This window comes from Molothrus ater, chromosome 9 (assembly GCF_012460135.2).
Source record: "Molothrus ater isolate BHLD 08-10-18 breed brown headed cowbird chromosome 9, BPBGC_Mater_1.1, whole genome shotgun sequence".
NCBI classification, from domain to species: Eukaryota; Metazoa; Chordata; class Aves; order Passeriformes; family Icteridae; genus Molothrus; species Molothrus ater.
Window position 1 is genome coordinate 3275997 of NC_050486.2, and position 22499 is coordinate 3298495.

At 44.8% G+C, this 22499-nt stretch overlaps 1 protein-coding gene across 1 annotated transcript in view; it reads right to left on the bottom strand.

The window, feature by feature from the left end:
* Positions 1–22499, bottom strand: part of XPR1 (xenotropic and polytropic retrovirus receptor 1) — a 115268-nt gene that overhangs the window by 16326 nt on the left and 76443 nt on the right. Inside the window, exons 4-11 of the mRNA XM_036387554.2 lie at positions 21768–21991; positions 17540–17689; positions 16638–16721; positions 16084–16165; positions 13072–13259; positions 12601–12780; positions 8274–8439; positions 6421–6612 (exon numbers count right to left, since the gene is read on the bottom strand). Of these exons, the coding sequence (XP_036243447.1) occupies positions 6421–6612; positions 8274–8439; positions 12601–12780; positions 13072–13259; positions 16084–16165; positions 16638–16721; positions 17540–17689; positions 21768–21991 (1266 nt within the window). The remainder of the gene's footprint in view (positions 1–6420; positions 6613–8273; positions 8440–12600; positions 12781–13071; positions 13260–16083; positions 16166–16637; positions 16722–17539; positions 17690–21767; positions 21992–22499) is intronic.

Genomic DNA, 22499 nt, shown 5'->3' on the forward strand with positions numbered 1-22499 from the left:
GGAGGTCTTGTACCAACACACAAGTAAGGGAACAAGGTCTCATAAATGCTGCTTGCTTCATTCTTTTGTGATTTTTTTTTAAGTTTTGTGCTTACAAAAATTCTACATGTCCACTTATTTTGCCCTGTCCCACCCCCTAAAAATGAACTTATCTATCTCATTTGTGGGACTATGCACTGTTGCACTGCTGTCATTTCAGTCCCAGCTCCCACATCCCCTCACTGTTTCCTGCTGTAAGCATGTAGGATCACTAAAGTGCTTTATTGTCCCACCCACCAGCAACCTGCAGCTTCTAACACAGCAATGACCGGGGCTAAGTGACACAACCAACCACCCACAGAGCTCAGGTGCAGCCAGGTACCTCCTGCAGCCCCCGAGGGCACAGCTGGATGTCACCCCAGCCTGCTGTGCATCACCATCAGATGATGGTGACCAGAAACCTCTGCAGTTGCCTCTGAGTACAATTTGAGCAAAGAAACAGTGAAGAACTGTCAAGAGGCAACATCTCATATCTTCTTTTAGCCAAGAGTCTACATTTGTAGAGAAGTCAGAGCCCTCCTCAGGGCCCTGCAGGGGACAGAGTGTGGCAGGAGCAGTGACCTGTCCCAGTGTGATGTGCTGTCACCGCTGGGAATGGCCAAAGCCATCCTGATCGATGAGGAGCGGGCAGCAGGGAGAGACCTGGGAATCTTCCACTGCATTTTCCAAAAGCTGCACATTTCCCATTCATCTTCCTCTGGTCAGACCTGCTTGAAGCTCTCTATTAATAAGGGACAGTCCAACACCTTCCATTAATCACAGGATGGTTTTTGCCTTGACACTCCACATCTCTATTCCGTGGCCCTTTTCTCTTAGGGCTGCCTTTAAAAATCATAAATTAGACATTACTGCAGAGAAGCCTCTTTCTGAAGTGATGGGGAGAGCACAGATAGAAGTGCTGCCCTTCAGAGACAGCCCTATTTAGTTAACTTCAGCATTTTTAATTACTGCCAATTTCCTGGGCTGTTTAATGAGAAAGTGCATGGCAGTTCCATTATCTTAGACCAATCTAGGGCTCTCCAGGGCACCCCAAGCCAATGGCAACTGGTGTTCAGCAGGCTCATTGGGAGTACCTGGAAAAACTGGGAGCAGGATGGAAGAAGAGATGCCTACTCAAGCTTCCAGGCCATGTTGATTAACTTTGGAATAATTCAGAGGTCAATAATAGCAGGATTCTACCTCGACCACAAGGATTTCATTGAATAAGGTGTGTGAATCAAACTGACAATGTCCATAAACCATCCTGCCTTTCAGTTAAAGGATAAAATCCCACACAGCCAATAGCAAGGTAAACAAAAAATGGTCACACTGAACCAGTAAATCCCACAAAACAAGAAAATTATGAAAGAGAGGCACTTAAGAAGCTCAGTTCTTCAAACATAGAAGCCAAACCAATATTTTGGTATTTCCAATGACACCATGTGAGCAAGCTGCATCAAGGTGAGAAAACTGTGAGCAGCAAAACCGTATCTCATTTTAAAAGGAATAAAGTTGGAGCAAAAATCATGACTGAAGCTTCAGAAGTGACCAGCACTCCTTGAGTAGTACAACACAACTGTTTCTTAGAAGAGCTGAACACCTAAATATAACAACCCTATCCTACACAGCCTGAGTCAGGTCTGAGTGAGGAGTGAAACCAAAGCTGGCTATTCCAGACATGTCAGTGTGCCTTCTTTAATGCAAGCACAATTTTTACAAGAAGAGAGGCCCATGGATGTCCCTCTCTGGGATCTCCTCAGTGTAAGGAGGACATGGACCTGCTGGAGTGAGTCCAGAGGAGGCCATGAAGATGCTCAGAGGGATGAAGCACCTCTGCTATGGGGACATGCTGAGGGAGCTGGGAGTGTTCAGCCTGGAGAGGTGACCAGATGGCTCTGGTGAAACCTTAGAGCCTCTTCCAGTGCCTAAAGGGGCTCAAAGAGAGCTAGAGAGGGACTTTGGACAAGGGTCTGGAGTGACAGGACAAAAGGGAACAGCTACAAACTGACAGAGGGCGGGGTTAGATTAGATGTGATGAAGAAATTCTTCCCTGTGAGGGTAGTGAGGCCCTGGAACAGGCTGTGGAACACATCCCTGGAAGTGTTCAAAGGTCAGGTTGGACAGGGCTTGGAGCAACCTGGGATAGTGTAAAGTATGGGCGTTGGAACTCCATGATCTTTAAAGTCCCTTCCAAGCCAAACCACTCTATGATTCTACAAATGCTGTGATAATGTGGACTGAAGTGGGAGCCTCTTTAGTGGTGCACTTGTCAAGCAGAGCACATCTGCCTTTGGCAGAGTGAAAACACAGCAGAAAGCAGTTGCGTGTCAAAACAACGCCGCGCTCGGGCTGAATATTCCGCCGCAGGCTTGGGCTTAATCATCTGCTTCCCCAGCAGCACGTAGGTTTCCCTAGGGATTAAATAAGGCAATGTAATACTCTGTTGGCTGGCTCTGGGGAAAGCTACTCAGCACTGGCAGGGAACTTAATGCCAGCACTGAGCTCCTTAGTGCAAAGCAAGGGTGGGAAAGAAGGGGACAGAGCAGGCTCCCCGGTTGCCAGGTAGCTTCGAGTTACAGCCATGCCTCATTTGCCTGAGCAAACACACCCTGCAGCACTTTATTTACAGAACACGGCCTTTGCTTCCCATTCCTTTGGGAGAGATAAAAATACTGAGAATTCCTCCTCTGGGAACTCAGCAACAGTTGTCCTCGTGTTGTTGTTGTCATCCCTGAAACGTGGCTGTGCTTGCGAGCCGTGCTGGAGTCTGCGCTCATCTACGCCTGCTTGCTCCAGAATTATGTTCTGGGGTAGCTCCTCTCCCATTTGCTTCACTAATCCCAGTGATTCCTGAATATCGAGATGACAGCTTGGAGTTACCCCTGTAAAGCTGGTCTGGTCCCAGACCAACAGCATTGCAAGTTTCAGAGCAAAATCCTAACAGAATTCACTTTGCTGTCTGAGCAGTCTGACATCCAAACTGCAATTAGCAGGGAAAATTGCACCCTGCATCTAAATCCAAGGGAAGGAAAGTAAGGAAATGGCTTCTCCCAGGGAAGAAAGAGTCAGAATTATGCACTGCCTGAGCAATATGAATTATTAAACAGGGATATTTTGGGGAAATAGATACTTGTCAAGAGCCCACAGTACATGGTGCTACTGGGGGAATCCTTCACTAGAGGACATTTGGAGTAGGGAATACCACACAGGACTAGAACAGAAACATCACTTAATAAGGTGGCATTTCTACATTTGTTTTGTTTGAGTTGTTTTCCAGCAGCAAGCCCAGGAAAACACAGAGTGCTGCCAGTGCACTGTGTATGAATTAGCTGTTCTCCACACCAGCAAACCCTCCCAACCACACAGCCCATCTTCACAGGGCTGGCAGGCACTGACTTTAACCCACAGAGCAGCTACAAGCTATCCAGAGTTCAAATGAAGGAAGGAAGATGAGCCTTCTCAGAGGACTGTGATGTCCCCAGGCCTCCCAAGTGGAGAACAGGCACTGGAGTCCATTACCTGATGGCCCAAGGAAAGGGCAGGGATTGCCCTCTCCTCCTGGCAGCCAAAAGCTGTCATTCCAGAGGGGTAAGTCATAGGCTTACAAGCACAGGCATGGAAGACTGTTAAACTAAAACTCTTGATACCACAGAAACTAATAGGTTTGTTACTGAAATTTAGAGCAGGTCTGAGGAGCAAGGATCTCCACCTGTTTTGGGCAGCACTTTCGTCAGAACACACAGCTCCCCCCAACAGATGTTTAGGAGGTAAGAGAGGGGTGTTTGCTATCCTTGGGCAGACACAGAGGAGATGTGTGTGAGCAGCACATCTATTTTCAACTGCAGCATCATAACAACTTCATGATAAATGGTCTGATTCCAAGTTCCAAACAAACTGCTGATCTATGTAAAGCCCTTTGATAAAATTGGCTTCTTAACAGGTACAGCACACTAGAAAGTGTGCTTATGGCAGGATGGGAACAGCCTACAGGCCTGAGGGGACATGTGCAGGGCTTTAGGCAGCCCTCTGAAAAGCCAGCACAGTTACATTTACAAATCTCTGCTAACATGTAATTTCCAAAGGCCATGAAGCTTCCAAAGATTTTGTTTTTTTTGTAAGACACCAGCAACAATGTGCCACTGACAAAACTGGACAGACAAAAGCTGGGAGTCAGGAATGTCTCACAGCAACTGCAACAAGGCTCATAAACACCTCATTACAGCCCACTCCCTGCCAGGCTGGGAAAGGGGACACCAGTTATGTGTGGCAGTGACCAGAACCAGGGTAGCAACACTGGCACGGATGAAAAGCTTCAAGGGCGGTGGAAAGAGGTCAAACTCTTCAACAGGGCCTTTTGACAGAGGCTGGCTCTCCTCTTGGGTCCAACCTGTCCTGGGCTGAAGGATTGTGTGTATTTTATTGCCCTCTGTCAGAGCTGGGGCAGTTCTCTGCTGTTCACTGGGCAGTTTTCTTTATCTCTCCCACAGCCAATCCTCCCTCAAGGAGATCTCTTCTGTCCATGGGCCATTAATTATTAATTATCTTCTGTTCATGGGCCATTAATTATTAATTATCTTCTGTCCCTGGCCAGTGAGTGTCCCTGCATGGCTGATCCAATCCCATCATCCCATGGGGAGATGCTCCGCCCAGGGGAGGAGCCAAGCATTCCTACCTGGATCCAATCTGAGCTTTGGGACAGCCCAGCAGCCTTTGCCCAGTGCATTCCCAGAGGAGCAGCTTCTGCTGCCCTGCATGGCCAGAGGGAGCCCAGGCCCATCTCCAGCAGCCCTGGAGCTGCAGAGGAAAACTCCCCCCTTGTGCAGGATCCCTGCTCCAGCAGAGCCACAGCTGGCACTGCAGGAGGGCTGAGCCCCCATGGGATGGGGCTGTGCCACCCCCTGACACACAGGGGGACAGGGACTGCTCTCACTCTGGCAGTGGGGTTTTTTTGTTTGCTTGTACTATTGCATTTGTATTTTAATTTTCCTAGTAAAGAACTATTACTCCTACTCCCATATCTTTGCCTGAGAGCCTCTTAGTTTCAAAATCACAATAATTCAGAGGGAGGGGGTTTACATTTTCCATTTCAAGGGAGGCTCCTGCCTTCCTTAGCAGACACCTGGCTTTTCAAACCAAGACACAACCCTACCCCAACCGAAGGCTCTGGCAATGTGTCCCCCCTGAGGGAGGCAGAAGCATTAGTCAGCCTCCCCAGAGCAGCTCTGGCTACAGAAGATGTATGCAGTGATTCTGGAGCCAGGGAATCATCCCAGGCTCTGGCAGTGGTGACTAACTGGACTGCAGGGCTGCAGAATGTCACTGAGCAAACAAGTTAAAACAGGAACAAGCTTCAGGGACAGGGCAGCGGGGAGGAGATGCACAAGGGATGCTCCCAGAGGATGCTCCCACACCAGCTCTGGATACAGAGCCCAACTCCCAGCCTTCAGCCAGCTTGGGCCACTGCCCCTCCCTGCCATTAAAATACACTGACAAACATCATCAGTGTGACACTGGACCCAGCTATGTCAAAGCAGACAGTTCTTGGCCACAGGAAGGTTTCTAACAACCTTGCCACCCCTCCAAAAAACCCAGCATGTTAACTAGAATCATGCCTTCAACACTTCTCCCTGCCTCACCACAGGAATATTTCAGGCTAAGTAATTGCTTAGGACTGTGTGTGGTTGCTAATTTCTGGGTATATAGAAGGGAGATATTCTCAAATGAAAGAATACAGCTTTTAGGGCTTCAGAACAATAAAAGGCAGGGCAGGGCGACTGCCTGAAGTGCAGAAACTAAAAGCTTTTTCCTTCAGAACAAGAGTAGAATCGAGTAATTGTCGTTTCCAGGGAGATGAGGAACTTCAGGGATCAGAGCTCAATCTGCAGTTAAATGGATTGGAAACAACTCCTTACCAGCTGCTGAAAAAACATGGATAGAATCACACAGGAAAATCAGAGAGAGCATTTTTTCCTGGCACTGTGCACATGCCCTCACATTTAGGAATGATGGACGGATTATTTAGATGATCCAGGTTAAATATTCATGAATGTTAAGAGAGAAGTATTTGCTGTGCTATCCCTTTCCTCATCTATATCCCTCCTATTTGCCTCCCTTCACAGCAGAACCTGACAGGTATTTCAGCTTTCAAAAGACAAACCTAAAAGTTCCCTCCCCCACTCCCTAAGTGCAATTTTAAGCAGACCAGGGATGTGAAAAACACCTAAAATAAGATCTTGAAACACTCTTTACAAGCTGGGCAGGCCCCTGCCTTTCCCCAGAGATGTTTCACAGGTGCCAAAACACAAGAAGCTCACGTTTAAATGGGATGCCAGATTCTGAGCTTCTCTCACGTAAAAAAGCAAACCCCAGGAGCTGCACAGGATTCTCCAAAGCCACCAATACCTTTGTGAGTGCTGTAGAGGGCTGCAAATGTCACCACGAAGAAGGTGGTGGAATATTTTCCAGCGTTAACCAGATGAAAGGCCCGTTTGTTATCGCGGTAACGGCGCAGGCACTGGATGAATCGCAACCAAGCAGGGATGCACTGGACAACTGCTCTCACTCCGTAGGAGTAGCTGTTACAAATCTGATTATCTGCAAGAAAAACAGGAGTTGAAGCTGTTAAGGCAAACAGTTAGTAAGTGTAAGAACTGTTTTTGTCTTCCCATCTGCAATGTCATTTTATGGCAGTGATTCCCCATCAGCAGCTGGTACTGAGGCACATAAACAGCAAGAAGCCCAAAGTAGCTCAATATTCCATCTTGGAGGTGTTCAGGTGACATCAATAACACATCCAGAGAGATCACCATCTAACTCCCTCATCCTGCCAGTATAACCAACATGCTAGATTAGAAATTATCTATTTTTAAATGTGCTCAGCGCTGTTGGCAGGACTGTGAATAATCAAATTAAGGATGGAATTACAAAAGGCCTTTGACACTGGATTTTTGTGCATAAATGGCAGAGCACTTAGAAACTCTGCAGGACAGCTCTAAAAGGCTACTTTGCCAAAGATGTCCTTGACCTATTTTCTTTGTGCATTGTAATAGGAAAAAACACATTTCAGTATGGGACTGGGTTTGGTGTTTTTCACTTTGTTTTTCAAAAAGCAAAGGCAAGGCATAGTATGGTTTCAAAAACTGAGATGAGAAGCAACCACACCACAATGCCATTGTGTCCCATCCTCCATGTTTGAAAGCCTTCTTTTTATTAAGGCAATGGCCAGGAAACCCTCAGCTTTTCCTGGAACTCCCCAAGAACTCCATATTCTTCTGCTGTCTCAGCACAACATCTAAACCAAACACCCTGCTGCCTAACATTCATTTGGTTCTTATTCACACTAAGGGAGACACATTATTAGCTCATATTTATCCCAAACCACTATGCTATCATTCCACTGCTCAAATTGGAAGAGGACAAATTGTTATGCACACAGTTGCTTTATGTATTTTAATTTTATTTTTAATAAGTAAATATTTAGCTGCTCGCAACGCTGTCTCTTAAAAAGAAGGGGAAGATCAGACAGATTGGGAGAACAAAGTGAACACTGATGCTTATTGAAGCATACAGCAAATTCTCTCAGCAAGTGTCAAAACCATCAGACAATATGATTTGCCAGCAGTCACTGCTTAAAATGGAAAGTTAACAGTGAGGAGACAGGTACTGTTTTGCCACTGGGAAGGCCAAAGTCAAAATTCACATTCCAGCTCTGTGTTCCTTCTGGCTAGAAAATAAAGGAAGACAGGGCATGGCCAGCCCTGGCAGAGCAGCATCAACTCCAATCAAGTAAGAGGTGGCACCAAGGAGCTTCTCCATCCTCTCTTGCTTTGGAATGGAGCCTGTAAGAACCAGGCTACAGTACAGAAAGCTGAGCTCAACCAGCTCAGGATTCTCATGATGAGCAACAGGAAGAGGCTAAAGGCAAATACATGGTTAAACTACTATGAAATAAAACAACAATGCCAAGAAAATGGATTTCTCTTTCCAATCAGGAGTGCTGTGTCTAAATTCTTTGATGGATTTAGACATCAAGCCAAATGACTGGATTAGGAAATGAACACTGATGTGAAATTCCATTTCTCTGGATGGAAGTAACAAAGGGGAGAATCTCTCTAATGCCACATTTACAAGGAATGCCAATTATTTTGGTTTCCTGTACTATTAATAACCCTCTTTAAAACAGACAATTAGGAAGCTGCCTGGCTCTGTGTTTCTCAGGTCATTTTGACCCCATTCCCAGGGCTCATCAGCATTACCTGTATCTGCCAGAAGTCCAGCATTGTCCTCCCACTGAACCTCAAAGCTGTAGAAGCAGATCATGTATTCCAAATCCATAAGTATCACCACCAGGCTGTTGAGCTGATCAGCCAGCCAGAAATCTGCAAAGCCTACCTTGTGGAAGGGAGCAGTGAACACTCGAAACTGTCAAGAAAAACAAAGCAAGAATAATTCATGGCTGTGTCAAAGGCATCCAAATGCAGTGGCAGGATATCACAGAACTGAACAAATATGGAAATAACAGAAATGGTTGAAGATTTATTGCTGACCTTTTGCTCCTGTTGACAAAAAAGGACAACTGTCTCCTTGCTTCCAGTACAAAGAACATTCCTGCTTTCCTCCTCCTGTATGCATCTATTCCTGTGCCCCCCAGCCTTTTGTTTTTTACTGGCAGAACAGCCCAGTCTCCTCTAACCAAGCTCTTTCCCAGAAACTCCCAGTCTCCATTTAAGAGCTCTACACAGTTCCATTTCTCTCACTGCCCCTCACTTTGATCAGCACTTTCTTTCAGGCACTTACATTGTGTCCATTGACATCTTCCACGTTTACCTTCCCCCTCACACTTAATGTCAGTTGGATTTAGACCCTCAGCACAGCCATTAGTCTGGTCATGCCTTGGTTTACTTAACTCCTGAGTTGTTCTTTGGAGTTAGAAGTTGTGACAGTGAGGATTGTTACTGAGTCTGCCAAAGCCTCCAGCAGGGAAAGGGTGAAAGAAAAGGCAGAGGAAATCCTATTGCCTGTCAGTTGGACTCCCCCTCAATCCCAGTCCACTTTCCCTCTAGGCTTGAAGAGCAGTTTTGCTCCTTCCAAAGCAGACAGTTTTCTGCTCCATTACCTTTGATTACCCCTCTCCCTACCCAGTTAGTTGTAGTTACTAATGGCCAATTTCTCACAGAGAAGGCACCAGCACCATCCGGTCATTCTGGGATTTATGAACCTTTAAATTAATGAAAGCACAGGCTAACACTGATCTTTTATACTGCTCTCCTTATTAACCTGAAGGGTGCACAGCTGCACAAAGCCAGGAAAGGACTGACACACCCCCATCAGCCTGTAATGCAGATTTAAGGCTCTGCTCCTAAAATTTCAAAGCCAAATAGGGGATTAAGAGTTAGTGGCATAAAGCAGATATGGATCTTGACCCAGAAAGCTCTGTGCTCATGTTGGATGGCACCTATTCCCATGGGTCAAACAAGGCCAGCCTTTAGGGAGGGCTCTTTTGAAAGGTCCCAGCTGCAGAACAAGAGGTCAAAAACCACACCAGCCTCCCCTTACAAAAGCTCTTTCCTCCTTTTTCCCAACACTCCCTGATACTGTCTTTATCTGTTTCATCATAGACCATTGTTTTGTCCATGAACAAAGCTAAGCAAATGAAATGTGAAAATAGCTTTACAGACAGATCTCCCTGGGGAAAAAAAAACAAAAAAAACCCCAAAAAACCAAAAAATAATATTCTTGTTATTTAATTTAGGGGGAAATTCTTCAGCACTCCAGGTGACAGCATAAAACTTTTAAGAGAATAGAAGTTTTCCACCTACAGGTTACAGCTGAGGAGGAGTCAACAGATAGATCTGTGACATATCTGGCACTGGCATCTGAGTCAACCCTCCTGCAGAGCCTGAGCTGCCACCTGAACCCTCCAATGCCATGTGCCAGGCACTGTGGCTTCTGCCTGCTGCCCAGGCACAGCTGGAGCTGCAGCCCCAAAGCCAGTGGAGGTACCACAGCCAGCTCCTGGCTTCCCAGCTGAGAAGTGCCTGCAACATCCTCCAGATAAGGATAAAGTCCTAAAGCACCAGAGCTGCAGCTCAGTTTCAATAACCAGTTGCAATTCTCTGCCAACAATTCCACAGCCTGAGCACAGACTTCCTGGTGCTGATCCCTGCACTTTTAATTGGTGCTGAGATGCCAGATATCTGAGCTGAGCACTTGCTAGCTTTTCACCTCTCACAGACAGGCTCCATGTGGCCATGGAGCTCCTGCAGAGAGCGTGGGCACAGGGACATTCCCTGGGCTCAGATCCAATTCCTCCCCTGAGCTGCTCTCCCCAGCCCACATCAGGGCACTCAGGGGCTTCTCACTGGCAGCAAAGGCACAAAGAATGCTCACCTAGAAGCACTCAGGCAAGAAAGAAGAGCCCAGCAGGGGAATTAGACTTTAATACAGGCTAAATAACTTCTTTCACTCAGATTCTGATGTTTCACCATCCCTCATCTTCTTAGCACAAGAAATCCCACCCTCCACCAGCAGTTGATGTTGGTCACAGGGGGAGGCAGGAAGACTCCTAGATCCATGTGGAAATGCTACAACACACTCAAGCATGCCCCTGATTTGGTTGCAGAAAAATTGGAAGTGCCAGTAATGCTCTGCTACACCTGATATGTCAGATTTTGTTTTGGCTGGAAATGAAACATATGAAGCATGTGAAGAAAAATGCTCACCAACCATAATTTTGTGCGAGCAGAACAGTTCTAAGACTTGCACTATTTAAACCTCCATTCACCCAGAGAGCTGCTGGCAGCTGCATGGAGAAATAAAATACACCCAGCTGGTCAAGTACACACAATAAAAGCTGCTCTTTATGTGGTCTGGCCTCTTCTTTCCCCTTCCTCCTTCCACATAATGCACACAAGTACCATGTCATCTCCCACCATTAAGGTGATATTGCATTTTGATGAAGCTTTTTTCCCCTAGCAGACCTTGGGGTGAACTGGCCTCTGCACACTCAAGGTACTCAATGAACCTTATGGATCCCTTCCAACTCAAGATATTCCATGGTTCAGGTTTGGTGGAGAGAGACTGTCTGCAAGGGCATTTAGTGACAGGATAAGGGGGAATGGCTTAAAGCTAATAGAGTGTAGGTTTAGATTAGATTCAAGGAAGATATTCTTCCCTGTGAGGGTAGGGAGGTCCTGGCAGAGGTTGCCCAGAGAAGCTGTGGCTGCCCCATCCCTGGAAGTGTCCAAGGCCAGGCTGGATGGGGCTCAGAGCAACCTGAGATTGTGGAAAATGTCCCTGCCTGTGGCAGAGGGGTTGGAACTCAATGATCTTTAAGGTCCCTTCCAACTCAGGCAATTCCAAGATCCTACAATTCTATCTCAGACTGCAGCACAGTCTGCAGATCACTGGGACAGGGCAGGAGCTGCAAACAGCCTAACAGCTCTGTGGAGACTGAGAATCTCACCCTGGCAAGATATTAAGGTAAATTAGCAGAGATATTGCTCATGTGGTTAAAGCACATCCAGTGCTTCCCCTCACACCAGGGGACAGCAGTCAGACTAATGAGGCTTGGGACTGAAGGTATCTCTGTGAGGGATGGCTGAGTGCTGGAAGGCACAAAGGAAGAAACTGGCATAGCAGCAAGCCAGCAAATCAAATAACAGAGGTGAGCTCAGAGAGTTTAATTCACTGTGTGTATACCTGCACACACGTCCTCAAAGCATGATGCTGTGTCTCATCTTTGCTGTGTTCCAGATGAAGTTAATTGTTTTAATTGGCATTGAAATGATTCTATGAAAAAAAACAGCCAGCCAAACCCTCTTCTGCCCAAAGCTCTCAGAGCAGTGCTAGCAAGAAGAAGGTGTCAAGGGAACCAGTTTGATTAAAGCCAATTTAAAAGGGTGCACAGGGTGGGGAAGAGCATGTCTATAACAGCCATTTGGGAAGAAACTCATGAGTCACCCAGCAAGGCTAAAAACTGTTCTTGCAGAGCTCCCACCTATAACTGGAACACTGAAGCAGCACACATATTGACATTGAATTTACCAGACTTATCTTACAGGAAAATAAAGAGCTCCATCTCAAACAAAGAGTTTGTTTAAGAGCACAAACAGAAAAAAAACCCCACCCATGAGCACAATTTTATAGGCAGTGACTTTTCCAAAGGTTCTCTCTCCATTAGTGAACCCTCTCAACGTTGGCACTACCCCAGTTTGGGCTAAGGAGCATCCATGCAACCTTGCCTTAGAGCACTGGGCCTCTAATCCATCTGTTTCACTAGGTTAAGGAATAAACAAGCAAGACAGCCAAGGGTTTCCAAACATGCAAAATTTGTAAGCAGCTGTCTATAGGAAGGTTAACAAATCAAATGGTACAGGAAACAGAATATGCTTCTGCAAACCCATCCTCAAAAACTATCTGCAGTCAACACCTGATCAGGTCTGCTCTGTAAATCACAGTGGTATAAGCACCCCCCAGCATCCCTCTTTTCCTGAGGGTTAGTGACACTTGTATACACTTCCCAGCTACTGCTCAGCCACAGCATTTAAACAATTACTTATTTCAACCAGCTTTGATACTTACCAATAGTTTGAGCAGCCAAAATCGGGACTTGTAATATAAGGTTTTGGTAGGGTTGATGAGAAAAAGCAACATGAAGCCATACAAGATGAGTGGGTTCACCTGCATGGGGATGTAGGTGAATTGACCATATATACATGCCAGCAGGCTCAGGCACCACAAAACACCCAGGAAACCAGCAATCTGCAGGGAAAAAACAAAAAAAACAGACATCTAATGAAAAACACAGCCCCAAAACCAGCAATCTTCAGGAAAAAAAAACCCAAACAAACACCTAATGAAAATAACAGCCTCGAAACCTGCAATGTGTTCTCATTAGAAGAAAAGGGAGAGCAGTGCTCAATCCTGTAATCTAATCAGACTTCAGCAACTTCCTCTTCTAATTGTATTAGGAGTCCTTGCCAGGAAATGGTGCAGGATTTATCCTGCTGATCCTCAGCATGGCTCAGCCACTCTAAAATCCCTCCTGTTCACCTCAAAGAGATGTTGATGGGACAAGTTGCTGCGGGGGTTGAGCTCGAAGATGAGGACGTGGTTGACTCCAGCCTGTCTCCAGCCATAGGTGTTGATACCCAGGAGAAAGAGGAATTCTATCAGGAGAAAGCCACCTCGATAGATTCTCACCAGTGGCCACACATTTGGTCCATCTATAAAAGCCACACCTGGTAAAGACAAATAAAAGAGGAAGGATTTTAGGGACAACAGAGGTCGTGTCACAAAGCAAGGCTTTATCCTGGATCTGAGATGTTTGGTTGTACCCTGAGGAAACAGGGAACACGTGTACACAACTGCATTCTCCAGCAAGTGGAGGACTTTTTGCCTAGCCTGTCAGAGGATTTAGGAGCATTCTGGGGAAAATTCCCTTTCCAGCTGCTGTAATCGAGTCATTAGCAGCGTCCCTGCCTCACACTACAGGCACAAGGGACAGCACCAGCATAAATCTGACTAGAGACACTTAAATATTCTGCTTTAATAGAGATGAAATCCCAACAGACAGATACACAAACACTTCAGCTCCCCACAAAACCAAGAGGAACCATTTACAGCATTTAAAACAATGCTAAACCCTCCTAATCACCGGTCTCAGTACAATGGTAATGCAATACATATTCATGGCCAGCATTACAACACCCAGCCCCACCCAAACAGAAATCCCAGCACAAGGCAGCAGTGCTGGAAAGCCTGTTGCTTCCTTTGTTCAGTTTTCAGGGGTTTGGAAACAAATGTGCTTCGTTTCAAACCATGAACAGCCTTATACAGCAGCAGCTTTCTCCAGCTTAAACCTCTTTGCAAAGGACTGGTCACTAGGCACAGGTTTGATGAGAAAAGCATAAATAAAATACAGTTATTCAATTCTCAGTTTTAGTTTCATTGAGAGTTTCTCATCCATGTGCTTTCTAAGAGGGGTAAAAGCAAGAACCTGCACTTTAGAGAACTGAGGCTGAGAATTTATTCCCACAGATCTGCCTAAATTACAGCCCCAAGTTTTTCTAACTGTTTTCTCAGAGAAAGCAAATCAATAGGGAATTTCATTTGCTCAGCATCTACACTTTATGCTACATAACTTACAGAGAAAAAGCTGTGCATAAAAAATTACTCCAGAACTGCTGCTTTAAATGTAAAACTTTAGACTCTTGGATTCAGGCAATACAGAGTCAACTTTTGGACAGAAATTACACACCCCCAAAAAAGCTGAAAGAAATAAGTCTTAAATGTGGAATTGCAAAGAAAGATTTTCAAATTTCTACCTGAAAACCAAGGGAAATTACAAAATGGATAAGACTGGAAGGAACCACAATGGGTCATCTGGTCAAAACTCCAAACAGGGCAGAGTAGGCCCAAAAATGAAGTGAAATATCTCTGGTGACAAGTTTAATGGCAGCTAATTCTCAAACAAGATTAGGACCACTGTAAGGGTTTGAGATTTTGCATGAAACCTTTCAGGTTTCTGGTAAATAAAACAAAAGCACATTTCTGTGAAATTCCAACCTCACTTACACACTAGCTGGGCACCTGGGGAAGCCCATACAGAAACGGTGGAGCCTCAGAATTTGTCCTCTTTAGAGTGGCACCCTCCTGGGATGCACTTGTAGCTTTTAACAGACCCCAAGTGGTGATGAACTCGTCTCTGTAAAATGCTGCTGCAGTTTTCAAATCAGGCAGTACAGCACTGGGTTACTGGCAGAAGCCATGTTCTGATGCTGTTTCACAAATTCTCCACACAGAACACTAAAATCCTATCTTAGCTGATCAAATCACACAAACAATTTGGCAAAAGCAGCTGAGAGGTTAGCAAACTATGGGCCAATTAAAAACACCCACTCTGCACTTGGAATCCAGGTTTTTGCCCAATATCTGCAGTAATGCTCAGCTATCAGATCATGCCTGCTGATACAACACACCTATTACACACACTGGGTTAGTGACACTTGCTCTAGAGATATAATCATTTTTATTAATTCCTTCTCACAGCTGCCTCACTTTTTGAATCTTAGCACCGAGAGGGAGAGCAAACACAACTGGCTTCAATCATTTTGCATCTCAAAAGGAGATCAAATGTTTAAGTAACAGAAATTATGAATAAAGAACAGTTTCTACACATTAAACAGTGCCTTCATGCAGATGGGTCAACTTCATGCCTCTACCATGGGAAGACCAAAAAGGAAACACTGCAAACAACTCCTCAAACAGAGGCATTTTATCCCAAGAGATGGCTGGATCCAATTACAGAAACATCCGATTAAAAATTCTTTTAAGTCATAAAAACACAGACATGGGCTTTCCCTAATGCAAGAGCTGGTAAGTTGATTTGTTAAGCCTTTTCCTTTGTACTGCTTAAGCAAGTTACAACACTCCAGAAATCACACACACAATTAGTAAAGCTGCTTGTGATTAAGCTCTGTGTCTGGATCTGCAGTACTACTCTAATCAGGGGCCAAACTCAGAAGGCATAAAGCAGCATAAAGCCAGGGCCTGAGAGATGCACCCATTAATTGTAGCTTTTAAACAATCTTGCCAACCACTGCCAATAAGAAAAAGTCAATTAATTCCATTAGCAGACTCCAGGCATTGAAATTCTAGGAATTTCCACATGAGTGCTTGATTTCCATCCTGAGTGGCATCTGGTCACATGGCTCGGTGTCTGGTGGTCTTTTCTTTAGGGAGTCAACACCATGCAAAGCTCAAGTTCTACAAGCACCTGTCTCAAAGTTGGCATAGACTCTGTGTTCCCAGAATGAAAACAAAAATCTGCTTTTACACATAGATGTTGCACCTTCAGAATATCCCTCCAAAAATAAGGAGGAAACCAGAAGAAAAGGATTTTTGTGTTCAACATAGACATATACAACATGAGAAAAACCACAACCCACTGCTGAGCAGTTTACACCAATGTGATATGGCTCTGATTTAACCCAGAACATCCAGGTCCAGGTGCTCCTTAAGTGAGGAGAATCCACCCAAAGCCAGGCATGGCAGGACACCTACCTGAAAGTATGACAGTGACGTTCAGTGCAATGAACAACCCGCAGAACAATCCAACCCTGAATGTAGTCCAGGCTGGTACAGGCTGTGAACAAAGCCACAGCAGAGTTAGGGTGAGGTAAACAGGTTATCTGCACAGTCAGATTAGTTTGCAGAGCCAACTTAAAATCACAAACACAAGCTCCTGATTGCACTCTTGCTTTTGAAGTGAGGTTTTTTTAAACTGTAAATGCTGTATAATATTCTTGCCATGTTGAAACAGAGCTTGGGAGTCTCAATGGCCCTTGAAAAATATTCCAGACCACACAAACATTAAGCATATGCTTTTATTAGTACAAATTTCCTTTTACCATTTATCTCCTCCCTTCATTACCTTGTCTGCATGCATTAGGAGCAGTAACCTATTTCCAAACCTTCCGGAACTAAAGCAGATTATCTGGCCCTGCCCCATGCATGCTCACATCAATTATTTCCACTGTTTCCTTCAGATGTTCGATCTGATTTGGCACCTTGACAAGTTGGAGGAGCAGCTCCTCTCCACAACCCCCATGTCTCACCTGAGCTGCTCCTAAGGGTGGAACACGCAGACGTTTCATTGCCTTCTGTCTGTCTCCATCTTCCAACTCATTGGTCACCACTTCCTGAGGAGACAAAGATACACACCACTGAAGGTCACCTGGATGATGAGCACATGGCCAAACCAAAACTAAAGGTTGGTTTCCATTTTAGAGGTGAGCCCTGGCCCAGTATTCTTTTAATACAAAGACATGAAAAGCTCAGCATGCTGTACCAGGTTCCTCCATGGCAGAAGTTAAAGCTGCACTAGGCTTTGCCAAGGGAAAAGTTCCCAGCTGAAGAGAACATACCCATACTGATGTAAGCATTGGTGGAAGTCAGTGGTGTTGCCCTGATTTTTAAGATTTTCAAGGCTTCTCATGTTTACATTATTGTAATGAACTTTCTCATACACTTTATGTAAATAACTTCTTGTTTTGCAGTCTTTTATGGAGGAGGAGAAATTTGATGGACTGTTGGTTTGTCCAGTGTTATTGGAGAGGTGGCACTGTCACCCTCCAATCTACTGTCACTTTTGGAAATCTATAAATGTCGGAGTCAGAATTAAAAAGTCTCTTTTACCTTGAAAGATCAGCATGTCCACATTGTGTTATTTGATATCCTATAGTGACACTGGCATTTCAAAATCAATTATTACCCATCTTGGTGGTAAATACAAGTTATAGAGAGGGCAAAACACTATGGGAGTTACAGTGTCATAGAACAGTTTGGGTTGGAAAGGACCTAAAGATCTTATTCCAACCCTCTGCCATGGGTGCCTTCCACTAGAACAGGTTTGCTCAGAGCTCCATCCAACCCGTGCTTGAACACTTCCAGAAACCAGCAGTGCCCAAAACCCCGTTTTTGGAGGGATTTTTGGCAGTTCCCAGGCCAGCCTCTTCACCTCTGTTTCGGAGATAAGCTGGTTGATCTTCTTGCAGGTGTAGAAGGGAGCCACCTCCACCTCGGCCACCCTCCACTCCGCCCCCCGCGTCGTCTCCAGGTTCTTGTCATGCTTCTTCAGGATCTTGCGGAAACCGGTGAAGTTCAGGTTCTGCAGGCAAGGGAAAGAACATGCTGGCTTTTAAACCCCAGCCTGCTCTTAAACCTCAGCCATCTCTTAAACCCCTGCCCATCTCCCAAGAAAGAGAAATGGTTCTCTCCCCAGTGCTAGCGACAAAGGAATCGTTAATAAGAATCAAAAGTATTGCATTCCTTGTCAGGAAGTTTCTGAGTTCTTACTTTATTATAATGAATATATAATACTAGAAAATATAATAAAAATGTGGTATAAAAAGGGAGCTACTAAAGCTTTTTATTTCCTGAAAAGCCAGATCACTTCCACCTTCCTCCTTTATGCAAGAAGTGACCTGATGCTACCCTGAAGACAAATAACCCTTAAGGGGTTTTCTCTCCTGAAAAATCTGAGCCACTGACTTCTTTAAACTTGACACTGGTTTCAAATCAAGTCCTCCAGGTAAATTCATTATAGAAGGGAAATCTTTGTGTAAAAGTTGTCAGTGCTGCAGATTAAATCCAGACAAGTGCATCCTCACAGCAGCATGTTTTTTCACAGAGTACGTTGCACAATGACTGCAAAACCAGCTTAGGCTTGCAGATGTGGGAGATGCAATTCTCCAGTCTGTAGAGACAAGCACACAAGGCTTAAAACAAGAAGCAACTGTTGATTTCCAAGTTATAGATGATCCCTGATTCAACACCCATGCACAGTACCTAAGACAGGCAGAGCTCATCAAACCGCAGCAATTTCTGTGGAATGATGTATTTGCAATCCTGCATTTCACTGTGCAGGAAGTGCTGCCTGAAAACCTCAATATTTCATTCAAACAAGAGCAGAAGCACAGAGAGACTGTGGCAAGACTCACTTCTGAAAAAAGCTTAGAGAGCAGCTTGGAAAGAAAACCAGAGAAAACAGCAAAATCTAATGCCCTGGGGAGAGGCACCAACTACTCAGTGAAATTATTTTCAATGTAATTATGCTTAGAGTGATTTAATGCCAGACCCTCCCATCTAGGTGGGAAATGAGGCTGGGGAGACAGGAGCAGGAAGCCAAAGCAATAATGACCTGCCTTATTGCAGACAAGAGACTTTAATTACTTTCTATTGGAAAACCCAGCATTCCACCCCAAGGAGAGCAGAAATTTCACATGAAAAACTGCAACAAAAGGATGATTTTGGTCAGGGACCTTTCTGTGGCCTGAAATAACATCCCTTCATCTGCCATGGGTACAGTCCCTAAATCTGGGGTGCCCTGGCTGGCTGGGATATGTTTATACCAGACACCCTAAAACCTCTCCAGGGGCATTTCATCCTCTGGCTGCAAAAATTCTGCAACCTCAAAGTGCATGATAAAAAAAAGTGCATTGCTGGTCACAGTGATGCTTCTGACAAGGAACACACAGTGATGGGACTATGGAACAGAACAAATACCATTTATGCAGTCTGATATTTTGCTATTCTTGCTGCTTTTATTTGGCAAGGGGCCTTCTCCAAGCCTGACCTCCATTTCTGCTGCATTTTGTGGAGAAAAAAGCCAAAAACCAGCCCCAAACAAACAAACAAACAAATAAAACCAACCAAGAACCCTCCACAAACAAGAAACAGCGCAACTTAGGCAATAATATAATGCAGCATCAAGTAGACTCAAACAGGGACTCAAATATCTTTGCTCATATATATTAGAAAATGCACCAGTAAGGTAATTTAATAAAACTGGTTCAGCCTCTATTATTCACCCAATAAATGCACTATATTATATACAGAATAAGTAACTAAATCTTATATGCTTAATTTCTCAGCATTTGTTAGTCCTAAAACACAGCATTTCAAATAGATAGATTTTTTAATGTATATACACACTCTAGAAGAATACATTGCTGGTAAGTATAAATTCATTTTATCATTTAAACATGCAAGAGCTGCCCTGGAGACTGCTTATAGCTGCATTTGACAGTTGGTTTGTGTACCTCAGCAATGAATGCATTTGTTCACCCCTAAGAGACTGAGGAATTTGCTTCAGGTGGATTTTCCTTCCTCTGTAACCCAAATCAAGGCATCAGCATTTCATCAAAGCCAGTTTGATATTTATAATGCTGCTGTTGATTTCATTTTTTATCTCCTACATGAAGGGCTCAGGTACATCATCCTCCCACCAGGTTATTGTTTTTTCTTCTCTCCAAAACCGCAACAGCTTGAATATTCCTCATTGTTTTACTCTAAGCTCAGGAGTGATTAACAACAGTAGTACTCTGGGATTTAGTTTTATGTCTGTTTTTGTGTTTGTATTCCTTGTCCTCAACTTCAATACCAATTTGAGGGAATCTCTCTTATTCTCTCTCTGGAGTTATGTTGTAGAAAGCAGCTCTGCTGCCTCTGCAAAGTGTGAAAAACCAGATGGGGTTTAGATCAATATTTAGTAGACTTACAGTGGGTCTGGACTCATGGTACCAAAAAGCAAAATGATCAGTGTGCAACCTGCCTTTCTACACTGAGGAACAGTAGGAAAAGATTTCCCAAGGGAATGATCAATGTTAGCCTCTATTTAAATTCTTCATCAAGCCTCAGAATTGATTTTTTGTAATTAAAAGTATAGCTGTCTTCTGTTAAAAGAGAAAATAAATTTAAGGGAAGAAATCACAGCAGGTGATGCTGCTTCACTCCTTTCCTAAGAAGATACAGATACTCCACCTTTCCCAGGAATTTGAACTAGGAACTACCACTAATAGTTAAAACACTTTATTAAGAAATTCAGAGTTTCCAGACACATGCTCAAAGATAACATCACTGTAGGAGTGGTACAAATACTCAGAATTTTGGAAGAATAAGTTCTGTCCATACAGCAGAGTGGTATTCAATTTATTCTGACTGTGAACTTTGTTTAGTAAAATTCTGCAGTAAAGATCTGTCAAAGATCTAAATACAGATGCAGTCATTTTAAGCTCCAACACTCTTATTTAACAAGCTAGAGCCCCTCACAGTAAACACTTAAAAGCATTTCAGAGCATTTAACTCCAGAAGAGGTAGCCCAGCCAAAAATATATTTACAGTTTCAGATTTTTATTTCAAGATTTTTGGAACAAGATCAGCATCTGCAACCATGCCAAAAACCCAAGTACAACTAAAGATTGGTTTGTTTTCATACCTCAAGGCAAATGAGCCTGTATCCTGCAGAAATCAAAATATATATCTTTTTAAATTGATGTTTTAGCAAGAAATTCTGATACAGCAAGGTCACAGCCACTACCATGGTAACGCCAAGAGAAAACAGAACATTGAGATTTCAAGTTTCAGGACAAATATAAGATAAAAGAGCTTCTTCCTCAACCTGCCCTGCCTAGAACAACACACTACAGAAGGAAGAGGTCCTGCCTGGACAAAGGTGCTGGGGTCAGCCAGCCCAGAAAAGGAAGAAGGAAAAGTCCTTCAGCAGGTCAGCTCAGCACTTCTAGCTCAGTTAAAAGCAACCAGATGTGCTCTGCTACCTGCCTTTTCTTTAGAAGTGTTTATGGCCCCTCCAAAAAAAGGAATAAATAAATGAAAAATGGAGTGAGGCAAGTCAAGGTGATGCCTTGTGAAGGCTGACCTAGAACAGAGACTGGATAGAGCTAAAGAATAAAGCAGGGATTTAATAAAAGGCCTCAACGGATCCACCTTGGGCAGCACAAGAGCCCAGCCAGGGCTGCACCCAAGATGGACACAAAATGGACAACAGGTCATGGGGTCTCTCACTTTTATAAGTTCTGGTCCAATTAACTCCATTGGAGTCAACTGTCCAGTTATAGCTTTAAGTTATGAAGCCCCATCCTTCCTGTTTTTCTCTCTTCATTCCATGTTGTTTGTGCTCTTGGTGCTGAGATTTGGATCATTTGTCCTTGGTCCCCAGCTGGAGCAGGAATTGTTTTGTCTCCCTGCTCTATGCACAGAGCTCATCATCCCCTAATGTGAAGCCCAGACCCACACACTAAAGCAGCCCAGAATCTGAAAAACACAAAAGCCCAAACCTGAGGCACCAAAGCACACACAAAGCACACACAAAGCACACACAAAGCACACACAAAGCACGGAGCCATTTACACCCAGGGCTCCGCGGAAGCGCTGCCCTCAGCGCGTACCTGATAGTTCTGCAGCAGGATGAGGCTGAGGTAGAGCTCGCTGAAGGCCAATTTCAGGTCTCGGATGTTCCTGTGCTGGACCCGCTCCTCGTGGGACAGGTGGAAGACGGGTTTGCGGCGCCGCTGCAGCGTGGAGGCCCCGCTGGCCTCCTTCTGCGCGTCCAGGGTGGATTGCAGCTCGGTGCGGAGCGTGGTGAACCTGCGCTGCGCTTCCGCAAGCTTCTCTGTGGGCAGCGAGAGGGAAACGTCACCTGGGACGGTCACACACGGCCCAGCCAGCCCCAAAACCACCCCAAAAATCAAAACCACCCCAAAAATCAAAACCACCCCAAAAATCCATTGAGGCGCCTGAGGGTGAAGCGCGCCGTGCTATGCGGCCTTCCCCCATCACGCGGTACCTCAAGCGCTCTGCGTATTTCTCTTGTCACAGGATGGAATCACAGACTGGTTGGGTTAAAGGCCATGTCATTCCAACCCCCTGCCATTGACAGGGACACTTCCCATATGCTCCTTGTCCAGCCTGGCCTTGAACATCTCCATGGACTGGGCAGGCTCAGCTTCTCTGGGCAAACCTGTGCCAGGTCTCAGCACCCTCATGGGGAAGAATTTCTTCTTAATGTCTAATGCAAAAGTGCCCTCTGTCCCTGCTCTGTGTATTTCTCTTGTCACAGGATGGAATCACAGACTGGTTGGGTTCAAGATCATCTCATTCCAACCCCCTGCCATTGGCAG